The sequence below is a fragment of the Gymnoscopelus braueri genome (assembly GCF_963280865.1).
Source record: "Gymnoscopelus braueri genome assembly, chromosome: 6".
Lineage (NCBI taxonomy): Eukaryota > Metazoa > Chordata > Actinopteri > Myctophiformes > Myctophidae > Gymnoscopelus > Gymnoscopelus braueri.
Genome location: NC_137607.1, coordinates 46,017,780 through 46,033,796, shown reverse-complemented (window position 1 = coordinate 46,033,796; position 16,017 = coordinate 46,017,780). Strand labels below are relative to the sequence as shown.

General features: G+C 40.7%; 1 protein-coding gene across 1 annotated transcript in view; it reads right to left on the bottom strand.

Annotated features, from left to right (window-relative positions):
• The window catches only part of LOC308086970 (uncharacterized protein), a gene marked incomplete at its 3' end in the record, with an annotated part of 42,192 nt that overhangs the window by 4,644 nt on the left and 21,531 nt on the right, over positions 1–16,017 (bottom strand). Inside the window, exons 11-19 of the mRNA XM_080430611.1 lie at positions 15,502–15,763; positions 15,073–15,115; positions 10,581–10,595; positions 8,602–8,674; positions 7,975–8,091; positions 3,809–3,924; positions 2,793–2,967; positions 1,011–1,183; positions 383–505 (exon numbers count right to left, since the gene is read on the bottom strand). Coding sequence (XP_080286737.1) covers positions 383–505; positions 1,011–1,183; positions 2,793–2,967; positions 3,809–3,924; positions 7,975–8,091; positions 8,602–8,674; positions 10,581–10,595; positions 15,073–15,115; positions 15,502–15,763 — 1,097 coding nt within the window. The remainder of the gene's footprint in view (positions 1–382; positions 506–1,010; positions 1,184–2,792; positions 2,968–3,808; positions 3,925–7,974; positions 8,092–8,601; positions 8,675–10,580; positions 10,596–15,072; positions 15,116–15,501; positions 15,764–16,017) is intronic.

Sequence of the window (16,017 nt, the reverse complement as noted above, 5' to 3'; positions counted from 1 at the left end):
TGGGACTGGGGTTCAGAACATTGCTCAAGGATGGTATGTTGTTGATGCTTGTGTGATTCACGGTATTAGCATTTTTGTGCTTACAAAGTGGAGCAGTGGTAGCTTAATTAGAGAGCCGGGGATAGTGCTTAAAAATAAGGGGTTTATGATGGAAAGTCATTGGTTTGAATGAATCCTTGGACCAGCTGATAAGTATGTGCAGGAAAAAAAAGTGAATGCTCTCCCCTTCCACGGCAAGCAGTGTCATTGTGCATTTTTGTCAATAAGCCTGCTGGTTAACACAGAGAAGATGCTGAGCGGCCTTAAGTAGAAGACTAGAGGCTTGTTGTACTCTGAAAGATATCTAGATTTAGTTAAAAAATATATTTATAAAATTAAATACCTTTTTGTTTTCCAGCCACTGTGTGACGAGATCGAGTCCATCGATGCGGCTTCCATTGGATCCGTCTTCTGGGTCTCGGACGGTGTTGTTGAACATGTACTTACGACCTCCACCAAGGATGACCTGAACCCAGAGACATGGCTCTTAACTGTTCTACAGACACTTCACACATGTATAGGGAGTATGTGTATGAAATCCAGTATACAGCATACAATATATTGTACAGCACTGTTGATATAACTAATGATATATACTGTAGGGTTACTGTTGTGCTTTCATAAAAACAAGTTTTACACTTTCTCTACACAGTTTCTTAGCCGTTTCATTGTAACTTCTGTTTGTTTGTTTCTCTCTTTCTTATTCATCCTTAATCTCTTTTAGCAGTGTCTGTCAGCACCACTGCCCTAAACATGTAATGTTGTTGTTAGTAGGAATAAACATAGAAGCAGCCGGGAAGAAGTGGACTAAGGAAGGGGAGGAGCCAAACCGAGTTCCTGTTTCTACACAAAAAAGGTGGTGGTGCCCCCATAGAGAAAAAAAGGGAAAAAATATTTGTTTCCTTTTTTTAAAGAATAGGTTCCCAGTTTGATTCATCCTCAAAAGCCAATTATTATTGATAAGGCCTTACATTAATCTCTGTGTTGTGGACCAGTTGGTATGCGATGTCTCGGCAGCCATGTTGGACAGCCTCGGGGGTGAGTTCAGCGTCAGAGTACCAACCACGGTCAGCGCTGTGGGCGTAGGCGGCGGCGGGCGACGCATGCTGCACACGAGCAGTCGACACGATGCCAACGGATTTCCCTGAAACATGCAGAGAGGAGGAACCTGTTTACATACAGACAATGGACCAGCCAAAATAACATACAATAAATACATTTGCATACATACATACTATGGCATACTTGAACACACATACACATAATATGTGTATAAAGTTTATATGTCCAGTCTGTACCTCCAAAACCCTTACTTTACAGAAAATGGAAAAGAGGACCTTTGTTCCATTGGATCCAATGTCGTTATTATTTAGTCACAAGCTCTTGTTAACACTTTTATCCATGACTTATCAACTTAAAAAGATGTTATACTGTAAAAAAACAGATCTACAAGTTCACAACGCGTAGCGATGCAAAGCGTCAATTGGTTTCACTACTTTTGCACAACACTCTTGTACGATGAAGTAGGCATTCATTTACGGGAAACACAGATTAAAGAGTTCAAACATGGAGATACAAGCAAGGTTTCTGCAACTATATTACATACATAGTATATATAAACTGTATGTACTGTGTATATATGCACATGAACAACAAATACACAACACAAAACTAATTAGAATTGAAGAATCAAGTTAATGTTATATAATATATGTCAATACACCAGCAGTCACTAACAAATGGCTAGCAGCAGCAGTCTGTTTTATGCCTTGCTGCACACTAGACTGTTTCTGCTTTATTTGCTAAAATGTCTTTCATGTGCATGGAAATCTGGACCAAATCTGGACCAGAAACCTCTTATCTCCATATTTTAACTTTTTGTGTTTTGTTTTCTTACTTGATCATACAACAGCGTCACACGAAAGTATCAAACAAGCTCAAAACGCGTCACTTTGCACCATGTTTCGAGCTTGCAGATCTGCCACTTTCACTATTTTTTCAATTTCAATCCTGAAACTTGAAGCTTTGGACATATGAGGTTTCTACCTGACAGAGACGATATACCCATCCTACAACAAATAGTGTTTGACTTGACTTGACAAAAAAACAGCCAAGCCATGTTTTATATATATTTTTTATATTTACAGAATCCATTTGGATGTATTGTAAATATCTTTTGGTAATGTTATGTTCACATATGTATGCACTGAGGCACTGCTCGCTGTCCTATAATCGTGCCAATATGTTTTGTTCTCCAAATGTTCCAAGAGATAAGTCCCCCCAACAAACAGCCTCAATATGACTTAGAAGAACTACTTGCGTTGCGTAGGAGTTGGACCGTCAAAGCACAGCCCACATGCTTTTAATTTCCTCTAATCAATTATATTTATGATAAAAGCTTATGAGCCCACCCACAAGTTTGGTCGGCAAAGCTTGTCTTCAATAGGGAAAATATTGTAACACACAAAGAATCCATGACTGTTTGGGAAAATTCTCTACCCTGCTCATTTCTAAACAGCAGTATACTCTGCTGTTTTTATTTTCCTTGTGCATTTTAATGTACAACGAAAATACATTCAAGGAAAATAAAACGTATTAAGAAGTAGATCAAATAGACTTGAAAATTACAGCATTCTATAGATTGCTAAGGAAAAAACATTGAATATTGTACATTACCTGCACAAACAACCTGGAATAAGTAGACCAGAATGATGCCTTTTTAAGTATTGTGAATGCTACAGTAGGTTAATTACCTGCCATCTTGGCACGATGGAGGATGGATTTGACCTCGTTTCCGAAGGTGGCACTGCAGTTATCGCGCGGTGTGGCGGCAGTCACTCCCAGAGTGCCATAGTTGGCCTTCACGCCGCATAAGTATGCCGTGGCTGTGCCGGCACTGTCAGGCATCTGTTGGTCTACGTTGTACGTCTGTAAAGGAAAAAACACAAATGACTCAACCATATGTAACGCCCGGAATTTGAACCTCGGTCTCCCGTGTGGAAAGTCAACATCTTATCCACTAGCCTAAAGGGGAATTCTCCCTCGATTGTGGGAATCGGTATTAGGGCTTTGATCATCAGGTAGAGGCTCACCGATGACACAACATATAAATGTACACCCAGTCCCTTTCTGCACACTCAATCAAAGTCACAATAGAGAAGACGTCTAAATTTAGCTAAATGTCTAAATATAAATACATAAATAATGCTATCGACAGTTTGACTAATGATAACAATTTTAATAACGACACCATTTCTTATTCAACCAGGAAAGCGAGTCAGTAGATTCTTACCTCACCACGTCAAGGTGTCTAACCCATTTAATCCGGGAATGCATTTGTGTCATTTTAGATTTGAGCTATAACGATTTTTTTATACTTTGGCTATCAAAAGATAGCAGATCTACAAGCTCATAGCGCGACACCGAGTGCCACACTACGAGCTTGTAGATCTGCAATTTTTGAGAAATCTTGAACATTAAGTGCAAATCTTGTATATATTCTAAGATTTGCACACATTTCACTTTTTTTTCCAAAATAGCAGATCTACAAGCTCATAGCGCGGCACTCGGTGCCGCGCTATGAGCTTGTATATCTGCTATTTTTGAATAGCCAAAGACATCTAAAATGACAGAGATGCGTCCCCAGACTAATAATAACACATTCTCATTGCAACCCGATGAGTTTCAACCGGCTGGTTTGACTCATCAACAGTTTGTCATTAACAAGCAGGAGTCATGTGGGCGTGGTGAGGTCAGAGAGTGGGCGGACCTTGGACAACGCCAGGTACGGGAAGGTGTCCATGGTCAGGTTGCACTCCTCGCCGCTCATTCCCGCCAGTTGACCTTTGAGGATTCTGGTAGCCGTCACCGTGGTTATGCCCATGCCTGGAAACAGGTGAGGACAGGAGGACACGCCCCTGACTGTTAGATCACTGCGTCTCAACGTCTGGTCCTGGGCCCACCGGCGGGTCACAAATGGACCCTTATGGGTCTGTAACTCTTATATATGGGTCCATTTGGTTGCATTTGTACACTCTCAGAGTTGAATTGATACAGATAACTTGTTCTACAGTGTAGATTGGGGTTCTTCTAATACAGCTTAATTCAGTGATTCTCAATCAACCTTTCTTAATTTCAAGGACCCCCAAAATCTTCAGAGTTAATTCAAGTTGAAGAGCTAGAACCATATTCTGCGGTCAATGAAGCATAGCATCAAATTGTATTTAGGGGAACTAATGTCCTTTTTCTCTCTGTTCTTGTACAGTCTCTTGCTTTGATGTGTTAATTTATCCAATGTTTTCAGTTTCGTGAAACCAATAATATTATTATTAATTATAGGAATGTCCTTTTAGCCCAAATGTCCGACTGTACCTCGTGCTGTTTACATTTCTGTCTAATAAAGTATTCAATCAATCAATGTTATTTTGTTTTGTTTTGAAACTTCAATGTTATTTTGTTTTGAAACTTTTGTTACTTTTCAAAAGGTAAAATAAGCCTCGGCTTCAGCCTACACCTTTTAAGGGCAACATTAGTTGACTTAAAGGGACAGCTCAACCCCAAAATGACTTTTTTTCATATCGATTATAGTCACACCATGGAGACTTGAATTCATGGATATTTTTTTGTTTTTGTCCCATTCCGGAACCGCTGCTGGTCATCAAATTATTGACTTGGGAATGCGACAAAAATGCGACAAAAACTAAAAAATATCCATGAATTCAAGTCTCCATGGTGTGACTAATCGATAGGGGAAAAAAACGATCCCTTTAACTGTGTGCATGCATATCAATGTTCTGTTAAATGGACCGAAATAAATAAATAACTAAGTTAAATGGAACCAAATGGACCTGTGTGTACAGTGTTACAGACCTGTAAGGCTCCTTTTGGACCCCGTGGTGGTCCCGGGACCAGAAGTTGATAACCGGTGTGTTAGATAAGATCAGCATAAAGACAGAGGATCATTGTTGTGCCCTGTGACCTGTGTTGCCAAGTCCGCTTATTATAAGTGACTTTGGTATTTTCTGGTATGTTGCTTGGTAGTTGTGGGTTGCGTTTTTTTGGGCTTGTTTCTAAAGTGTAGTTGCTTATTTAGGCTTGCTTCCACATTTTTCAACTATTATTTAAACCAGTGGTTCTCAAATATTTTCATGAAAATGTTTTGTGCTAGGGAGCATTTGAGTTCTTAGAATGTTTCAAAAAAGATTCCAAATATTGCACATATTATTTTTTTAAATAGCAGATCTACAAGCTCACTTTTCAAATAGCAGACGCATAGGTTTAAAGTGCTCATTTGGCCAAATAGTTACTTCTATACTTCTTTTGGGCTTGTTTTCCTAGACCAGGGTGCTTGTTTCTCTCACAAAATATGACAACACTACCTGTGACCTGTGCACATATGTGAGCAAAAGCCAACATCCTCCTACTCTGCAGGCAGGAGTTGATAACAGACAGGCTTTGATGTCCATGCGAGATGTTTATGATGGTGAATGTTGTTGCAAAAGGTCACGTTGAACTTGAATGAGGTACCTCCAGATCTTACAATACAAATGAATGAACAGCACAAAATATTAGTTTTTAAAGACTAATAATTATTTAAAAGGTACTGTAAGTCAAGTCCTTTGGTTAAAACATGTTTACAGATGTGACACACCATACTGTATATATTTGAGATAATTTCACTCATGAATTTCAAGTAATGATTGTGACATCAAAAGGTAAAGCTATAACTGCATGGTCAACTGATTCATGGATAGTAGTAATAAAGTAACTGTTATAATATTGAATCTGTCTTCTCTTGTACTCCACTAGAAGATTCATCTTATCTTAGTCTGTCACAATATGACATCGTAGTGAAACAAACACACTCCCACTGAAGGACTGTCTTTGACTTGTAAGTTGATGTTAAAAATAGGCCTTTTAGGTCTGAAATTCCACTCAGACAAATTAGTCATTTACATATTGCATGTCCAAAGATATGCTCCACAGCGGTGTAGCATTAACCCGGACAGAGTTATACTGTAGTTGGTTCTGGTGTAACTTTACCCATGAGCAAGGTGCATGAAAAACAGAGGGGGAAAACACTGGGAGAAAAGAAAATCAGCTAAATGCGCAGTAGCCTACTGTAGAGAACAATGTTGTTATATATTCTAAAAAACGGTTGCATTTTCAACTCATCACGTTTAAAGTCCCTGCAGGCATAATATAATGTGGGGAAAAATATAAGTGGGGTAATCAAAAGTTAATCAATCGCACATTATCAGCTACTGTGATCTGCTCTTATCAGTGTTGTACAATACATACATTTTCTTTGGAGCTTCCCCTGTGTGTTGTCTAACAGCTGTCCATAGGTCATGGAGTTTCCCCTATTGCCACTATATTGCCTCTCAGTGTGTCATTCACAGCACTGGTTCTCAAAGTGCGATCGGGGGACTCCTTTGGGGTCCTTGAGGGGGTTACAGGGGGTCCCCAGCAAATCGGTTATGTTTCGGCTATTAAAAAATAGGCGATCTACAAGAGATTGTAGGTCTGCTATTTTTGAAGGATTTTGAAAAATCTCGTCCCTGGAACAAAGGCTTTTCAAATGGGTCCACTGCCAAATACAGATCAATTTGGAGGTCGTTGACTTAAAACTATTTGAGAACCACTGATTTACAGATCTGTATGTGTATTCCTCTGACGTTCATAGTCATGACAACCAGTGTCATCAAATGTTGCGAGAGAAACAAGCAACCTGGTCTATGAAAACAAGCCCAAAACTAGAAAAAGTGCTCCTCGGAGCACAGGTCTCTGCCAGGTCAGGTAGGTTATTGTGGCCTCCAGGTGGCGCTATAATAGGCCAAAGTGAAAAGGGTGGCATTTATTCTTAGGCCTTTCACGGCAATCGGACACTGCATTCATGATTTGAGGCATTTTGTTCCAAAATGTGTTTTGCTAAATTAGACCTGCTGGTGGCGCTATAACAGGCCAATGTGAAAAGGGTGGCATTTCTTTCTCGGCCTAGTGGGAATGTGCGTGTGAAACTTCACGGAAATCGCAAGCTGCGTGCATAGTTTGAGGCATTTTGTTCAAAACGGACCAATCCTGCAAACTTTGGAAGCCAACCTTAGCGAATCAGGATGGAATTAGGAAAACAGGACAGATCCGTGTTGATCAAATGACTATAGAGATACTGTGTACCGATTTGCATGACGTTGGGATACAATCTGTAGGAGTAATATAAAAAAATGAGTTTTGCACAAATCGGCCTCCTGGTGGCGCTATAACAGGGCCATGTAAAAGATTTGGGGCAGAGGTTCTGAATTGGCATCCAGGGAGTGTGTGTGCACAGTTTCGCAGCGACCGGGCCAGCGGTTTCGGAGATTAGCCGCTCGCAGACAGATGGACACACGGACACACGGACACACGGACACAGGGACGGACGGATGGACAGACAGGGGGTAAAACATACTCTCTCGCCATGCCTTTCGGCCTGGCGGAGAAAATAAGCGACTATGGCAGGTCAGTCAAACTTGATTGTCTAATGTTGTTTTAGGGCAGTGGTTCTCAAACATTTTCATGTCAAGGGCCCCCAAAGGACCACCCAAATTAACAAATGTAATTTGGCAGCAGATACCCATCTCAAAATATTTTGTACAAGGGACCCCCATATAAGATTTGTGTTGTAAAATGTTTAAAAAAACAATCCAGATGTTTTACATTTTATTTTCAATATGTTTTGAAAATAGCAAATAAAAGCTCACAAGTGAGCTTGTAGATCGAGTTAAAGAGGTTAAATTGAAGCAAGCTCAAATAAGCAACTAAACTTTAGAAACAAGATAAAAAAACCGAAATGCCCAATATTTCCAAGAGACTTTACAGGAAAATAAGCTGCTTATAATAAGCAGACTTGGCAACAGTGATGAGAACCCCATGGGCCCTCCTTCAGGTCAGACTCACCGTCCCCCAGGAAGAGGATGAGGTTCTTGGCTTTGTTGACGTTCTGCTTCCTGTTCAGGGCGTTCCTCACGGCCTCCCTGGCGTTGTTGTTCCAGTAGCTCGCTTTGAGCTCTTCATCTGTGGGGAAAAGTTAGCCATCAGTTTGATGTTGCAGAATATGGAACCTGTCACACCCCAGAGACTTGCATCCAGAATACTTTGTTCAATATTAGGTTAGCAACATTGACCCTGGTGTCTCTATTTTGGGGACAGCGTTATAGGCAAACATTTTCAAAATGTTAAAACGTTTACAAACATTTTCATGATTTTTCATAAAATAATAAAAAATAATTGCAGATGCCGTTAACAAGCTCACAGTATAATGTCACGTGAGGCCACATGTTATACACTTATAGATTGGCTATTTTTTATCTTAAAAAAGGACTATAATAATGAACTTTAGAACACACCAATTTTTTAAATAATGAAAGCTTAAACGTCACTACTGATGATAAAACAGTTATTTTGAGGTCATGACGTATACAACATTCTGTTGAGTCAATCAGAGTCATTTTGGAATGTGTGACAGCACAGTTATGCTGCACACCCTGCATTCCAATCATCCTAGGTGCATTTACCTTGCCTCACCTGTCAGGTTACAGGTCTCATTAGCCACCCTTCTGCGTTTCTTTTTAATAGTGTTATTGGTGTAAACATCATTCTGTAACAGTTGAGTTTCAACATGAACAAAACATTCAATCAATCTTTTAAAATTTCAATTTCAAAACACTTGAAGTGAGGGAATAATACCTGGGCACTTCAGGAGAGACTACCCAAATAAAATACTGGAGCACGCAACTGGTCTGCACATATTTATTATTTTGCAGGGGTGACTGACGTTTCTTTCTCAGAGTAAAACAGGGACTTGAAGTGACATTTGTTAAACAACATCTTCAGTTGACACGAAGGCAAGGCAAAGAGAACATACATATTTACAGTACAATATCACTGCTGCCTGCCTTTTTACTTAACAAGTTTGTTTGCCAGGACAAAATGTCATATTTATGCAGTGATGGCATACGGTATTCTTTAAAAAAATATAATGGGGCTTCAACAAGAGCCGCTCCACTGGTGAACTGAGAGATCACATGGCTTATTAAAATTTAACAAAACAAATACAGCAGTACAGAGGGATTTTTCCCACATACAAAAATGAATGAATATCCCAACAGACGCTTACCATTTTGAATGTAGGAAAGAGTCCATTCAAGCGAGAGGATAAGCAGTATTCCTGTTATGACGCGGTGATGTGGCTGAGCCATGGTGAATGATGTGATGTCAGGAATATGTAAGGAAAGTTAGAGCCAGAGGTAAGCTGTTAGCCCTGGAGCAAAGGGCACATGGACAAGAGACTGGTTATATAGTACATGGATATATGATACATACACACACACACAGGCGCACACACACACACACACACACGCGCGTGCGCTCGCACACACACACACGTTTATACTCTCTATCTCTCTATCTCCATTATGTGTGCGCGCACGCACGCACGCACGCACGCACGCACGCACGCACGCACGCACGCACGCACGCACGCACGCACGCACCCACCCACCCACCCACCCACCCACCCACACACACACACACACACACACACACACACACACACACACACACACACACACACACACACACACACACACACACACACACACACACACTGCACTTTGGTATCTAGGAGAATTTGTAAGAAAGACCGTCTTACTCAACTTACTAAAGGTTTTTCTCTTCCTCATTATGATTTTAGTTTATGATTCATCATCCATATACCAAAGTAGCACAGCCCACTGCATGGACTGGTTCATGGTTAACTGCATGTTAACTTGTATTCTACATATCATTTCACCATACCACACTGTGATAACAATACAGGTGTCAGCCACTTAAACCCCAGTATCCGGATTAGGGGAAAAATCTTTGCAGAAAATAGGAGATCTACAAGCTCTCAGCACTTCACGTTGTGATGCGTTGAGAGCTTGCAGATCAGCTATTTTCAGCTAAAATATTTCATGTAGAGCGAAAACAGAAAAGACACCCTGAGGGACTCTGGTCAACCATATTTAAGTGGTTAAACACTTCCAGCGAACATTTTCATCAGCGCACATTATACTTGAAATTACATTTTAAATTAAATAGATTTTCATATATATATATATATATATATATATATATATATTTTTTTTTACATTTGAGGATTTTGTAACATAACATTATAAAATGCACAATGCATTTCTTGTAATGCTGTGTGTGTAACATAATCATATATTTTGTTTTATAAATATCAGGGCTCATATAAATAAAATAGGCTTTTATGAATAAATACATACAGTGTAAAAGTTAAAACAAAAGCGGAAGGAAAATATTTGTAACTGACGTTCGTAACCTTTAATCTGAAGTTGAAATGAGTCCATAATGTGTGTGTTTTTTTGGAAGCAGTTAGGTTAAGGACAAACATGTGATAAGAGAACGGTGTGGTTTAAACATTAGTGTTCTGATAGCCACTATAAAATGTATGGCTTCAGTGGAACTACACAGCAAAATCCTCTGTGATCATTTACCAGGCACACGTACACCTAGAGAGGTACACAGACGTACATTAACACTCACAAACACACTAACAACTACAGCAATTCACATACATACTTGCTTGCTGCAACAATCTCGTCAAAGTGAATGTTCCGTTTAGCCCTGGCCTGAATATGAATAAAATAATACAGGAATTGTGATGGTTACAAGCTCAGACCGGTACTTTTTCTCTGGTCTGAGTCAATATCTTAAATTCAGAATTGAGATCCTAGGGGGGTGTCGCGCTGAAAATGGAAAAATGATTCACATGTTTGGTGACTTGGGAGGTGTCTGTGTTTGTGTGTCTGTGTCTCTTGTATTTTCATGATACAGTAGCACTTGATGTCCACAACAGCAATTTTGTCCTGTTATCTTATCTTATCTCATATAGGCTGATCGTTGACGGGTGGGATGGGGTGGTTAAAAGACATCATAATCAATTACAAGCATAACTTTACAGAAGGCTATATACTGTTGTGTGTGCCCTGCCTCAGCCTATAACTTCTAACATTTTGAATTTTTCTTTATCTTATTGTCTTCGCCAGGCCGAAAGGCATGGCGATTGAGTATGTTGGCTTGAGTATGTTGGCTTGATCGCAACGAAACTGTGCACACACACTCCCTGGCTGCCAATTCAGAACCTCTGCCCCAAATTGTTCACATGGGCCTTTTATAGCTCCACCAGGAGGCCGCTTTTTACAAAACCCATTTTTTGACAGTACTCCTACAGATTTTGTCCAAACGTCACACAAATCGGTACACAGTATCTCTATTGTCATTAAACAAAACTTGTCTTTCAGAATTTTCATATTTCATCCTGATTGGCTAAGAATGGCCTCCAAAGTTTGCAGGAGTGCTCTGTTTTGAACAAAATGCCTCAAATCATGAACACAGTGTGCAATTTCCGTGAAATTCTTCAAATCAGCCTCATGGTGGCGCTATAACAGGATGATTCGTGTTTTTACCTATAACTGCACCGATCTGTGTACAACTTTGTATGTGCACCCTCTAGAGGCCAAGAAAAAACCCTTGCCCTGCATTTTTCACATCTGCCTTTTATAGTGCCACCAGGAGGCTGATTTGAAGAATTTCAAGTGGCATTTCTTCCTCGGCCTAGTGGGAATGTACGTGCAAAATTTCACACATTTTTGGATATTTATACTACGTCAGATTTGATCCAAATTGCACAATTTGTACACATGATCTCTATAGTCATGTGATCAAGAAAGATCTGTTACATACTTTATATTCCATACTGATTGGCTAAGCTTGACATCTAAAGCTTGCAGGAGTAGCCCGTTTTGAACAAATGCCGCAGCGTCCGATTGCAGTGAAACTTTGCACGCACATTCACACTATGTTGAAGAGAAAATGCCACACTTTTAACATTGGCCTGTTATAGCGCCACCAGTAGGTCTAATTTAGCAAAACACATTTTTGGAACAAAATGCCTCAAATCATGAATACAGTGTCTGATTGCCATGCAAGTGGCACCCTTTTCACATTGGCCTACTATAGCGCCACCAGGAGGCCACAATAACCTACCTGAGCTGGCGGAGACCAGTGCTCCGAGGAGCTCTTTTTCTAGTCTAATCTTATTTTTCATGTTCTTTGTCTTGAGGAATATGCCACACCAACATTTCACTGCTTGTTGGAGTAGGGGTGAGTGACAAACAAAAGATAATAAAGTCTGCACCCTGGTTTAATGCTCCACTTGTTTATTGTATTCTCAACGCATTACATCAGTGTGCAGACTTTATTATCTTTTATTTGATCTTCCGTTTGTCCTGCACCTGGACACTCTTTATCTGAGTGACAATTAAAACCTCTTGTTTATTAAGTTATTAAGTGTTGAGTAATCACCAACGAATCAAGATTGATTGGGTGTCTTGCAGCTATGTGGGTGCCTGTGTACGTGCGTCAGTGTTGTATTAAGTACTTGAAAACCATTCATGAGTACAGATACCTTACTTGAAAGTTGATCTGGTAGGCCCCGGCCATTTGTGCCAAACTAGATTTAAAGAAAATGTAGGGGAACAATCAGTGATGGAAGAAGTACTCACATGCTTTACTTACATAAATGTATCAATACAGCAATGTTACAAGATGTCCTGTATTCAAATGTACTTGAGTAAAAGTACAAAAATATACTTAAAGTACCAAAAGTAAAAGTACTCATTGTGCAAAATGTTCAATTTCACAAGTTCAAAATGCACCTTTTGAAAATGTATTTTATTTTTATTTTTTGTATTTCTTTTATTTTATACAGAACTAACACTTTGTAAAAACATGGTATAAAAATACATTAACAATATCTGGTTAAAAAATACATTCATGTTTTCATGTATTCAAACAGATTACATGACAAGCGATACACAATCTTGAAGAAGAAAAATAAAGCCTTGACATTTGGAAGCCATTGAGGTCAATTTACAAAAAATCCTTGAAAGCTACACATCTTTGTCTTTGTTCTCTGTACTTGGTGAGAGGTTTATGTGTTCCTTGTCGTCCCTGCCCGTGACATATTGTAGCAGCACGGGGGCACAGTTGTCATAGAAACCTGTCCTACATCCAGATCCCCTCCATAGCTGACCTGTGCCCAAACTGTCATGTGTAGCCTACTTGAGAAGGACACTGAATCCTTCCTACGTGCTCACTCCTTAACAGTTGCCCTGGAAAATGGTGTCAGCCTGAATGCTTAGAGTGTAATAGTAAGTGTAGAGTAAATTTCAGTACAGTGTGACAGTTTGACGCACCAGTGTGTCATTCCAGTATTCCTAATGTTGATTTTATGGGACCGTTATGTTCCCAAATACTAGAGCGTGCGCTACTGTCAGTTGATTAAGAGAAGGACAGACGGGTGCAGACGCTCAGTGAACCGTCTATAGAAACAGTCGGCACTCACAAAGTGAATTTTCTTTGATTTTTTTAATTTACCGCAGCAGCCTTCATGACAAACGGATGTGTTTCGGCTACTCAGGCCTTAAATTCACCTTATGAGTGCTGTCTATAGACAGCGTACCTGTCCCCAGGTCCTGCGTTCCCAGAGTCCTATGTTCCCCAGTTCAATATACTGTAGGTTTTAATGTTGCCCACTTGCTGCCAGTCTGTATAGCTAGCTAGCAAGCCTGCTACTGGCTAGCCTAAAGCGGACATCATTGTCATAGTACGTACCTGACATGTGCAATTTTGAAATGGGTGATAAACTATCCATCTGTCATGCTTGCCACATGGACAGCGCACTTGTTGACATGAGAGGGAGCCTCAAGCCTTGCTGTTGATTTCTCAGTTAAATCACAGTGATGGGGGCGTGTTACTGTACATGTATGTAGAACTGGGGAACTAGGACACTAGTAACATAGGACCCCTTTTCAGATTTCTAAATAGGACCCCGTCACCCCGGGAAAGAACCCTATAATATAGCAACAGTCCCATTCATATTTAAGCACACAACCATTTTGACCAAGTGTTGGTAGACAAAAATGTTGTCTCTACAAATTAAAAATGACAACAACCGATGTTGATGAAACGGGTTGTGCGACTAATTATAATTAGACCTCTATAGACCTTTTTCACAACAGCCATTTTAAAAAGAAATATTAGGGCAAACGCAGGTGTTAACAATGATAGCAATTAAGGTTGTGGTCCATTCATGGCCAAACATAGTCATGGTGTTGCTAATGTGCATGTTGGCTCACTGGATAGACTCTGCTACACTAAAGGCTGGTACCACGCTGGGCAAGACCAGCTGGTTGAGTGTCTAAACGGAAGTTACAGAATTTGGCGGAAGTACCGCCCAAGTAAATTACATTGAGGCTGCTGCTCTTGCACCACCGAGATGTTCTGACTATCCGAAGAAAGTTCGGCTACTGTGATTGGTCAAAAGGTTGGTCAGTCGTTCAAGGTGGGTCCGATATATTTTGTTTTGTTTTCCACATTCAGCCCAAGGCTTCATTCTGCCAGCAGTGAAAGCATCACCATAGTTTTGATGAGATGCTGGCTGAGGAGGTTAGGAGGTACTAGTCTCACGAGCCAACCTCCAAGGGGCCACTCACATATTTGTGACAACGTACAAACACCACTGAAATCTCTCTCAAAGCAACCTGACAGCGAGTCGTGGGCTCGAGCCCGACAATCTTTGCTGCGTGACCTTCCTGTCTCTCTTTCTCTACTGTGTTATATCAATAAAGGCAGAAAACCCCCAAAAATATATTTAAAAAAAAGAAGTGGGTTGGATTATGTAGGCCCGTTAAATGGAACGGAACCTTAATTGGCATCCTTTGCAACACCTGTGTTTACACTACTATTTCATGTCAATATGGCTGCTGTTAAAAAATATCTATTGATGAGACACAAGCTGAACCTGGAGATAACTGCTTCAGAAGCAGCGACCATGATGTGTGTTGTTAAAGTCTGTTTTTTTCCCCCTTCTATTTAGTTAGTTCTTGAGATGAAGGTGCATTGGAACCGTGCCCTGGGAAATACCCTGTGAAGTTCTTTGGGACTCAACTTGTGTGAGATGTGCCATCTGTTGGATAAAGCTTTTTATAAATATTGTGTTGGTGTGGTTGTTTTGAAAATCAAGTGCATGGAGTGTTTTTGTGTTTGTTTTTGACGTGCTGAATACCAGCCTGTGTGTGTGTGTGTGGGCACGCATGTGCCCGACAGTTTTTTGCCTTGTGTATTTGTGTGTGTGACCACATACAGTACATGTCCGTCTCGTACACGCACGTGTTTTTGCCTGAATACAAGTCAACTGTGTGTGTGCGTGTGTGTGTGTGTGTGTGTGTGTGTGTGTGTGTGTGTGTGTGTGTGTGTGTGTGTGTGTGTGTGTGTGTGTGTGTGTGTGTGTGTGTGTGTGTGTGTCTGTGTGTGTGTGTGTGTGTGTGTGTGTGTGTGTGTGGTCATCTGAACAGTAGCAGCCAGAGCAGGCTGGTTAGCAGCAGACCAGGCACTGTGTGTGTCCTGGGAGCGCTGGAGCTGGACGGGTGCGGGGGACAGTCCTTGTAGGGCTCCAGGCAGGCTGCGTAGGCCATGACATGAGCCACGTAGTTTTGCTCTTTCACCCCGTGGAAGAGGTGGGCCATGGGACCCCGGGCGTAGATGGCAACGTCCTCCCCGCCGTGGGTCTCCGCGTCCAGGGGCACGGCCGCCTGCTGCATGTACTCCTCATCATCTGAGATCACAGAAACGCAGTGCGAAGCGACACGTTTTGAGCTTGTCGATCGGCTACTTTTGCTATTTTTTGTATTTGTATCCTGAAAAGTAACAGTTTTGGACATTATGTCCACCCGACAGACGATATTTTTCATTTTGACAATTTTCCCCACTGGCTATAGAGGCGAGAAACAAGTGAAAACATAATGATAAATCAACGTTAAAGAAATGCTCCACTAGCACATTTGGGATGTTTAGTCAATATGTAACATT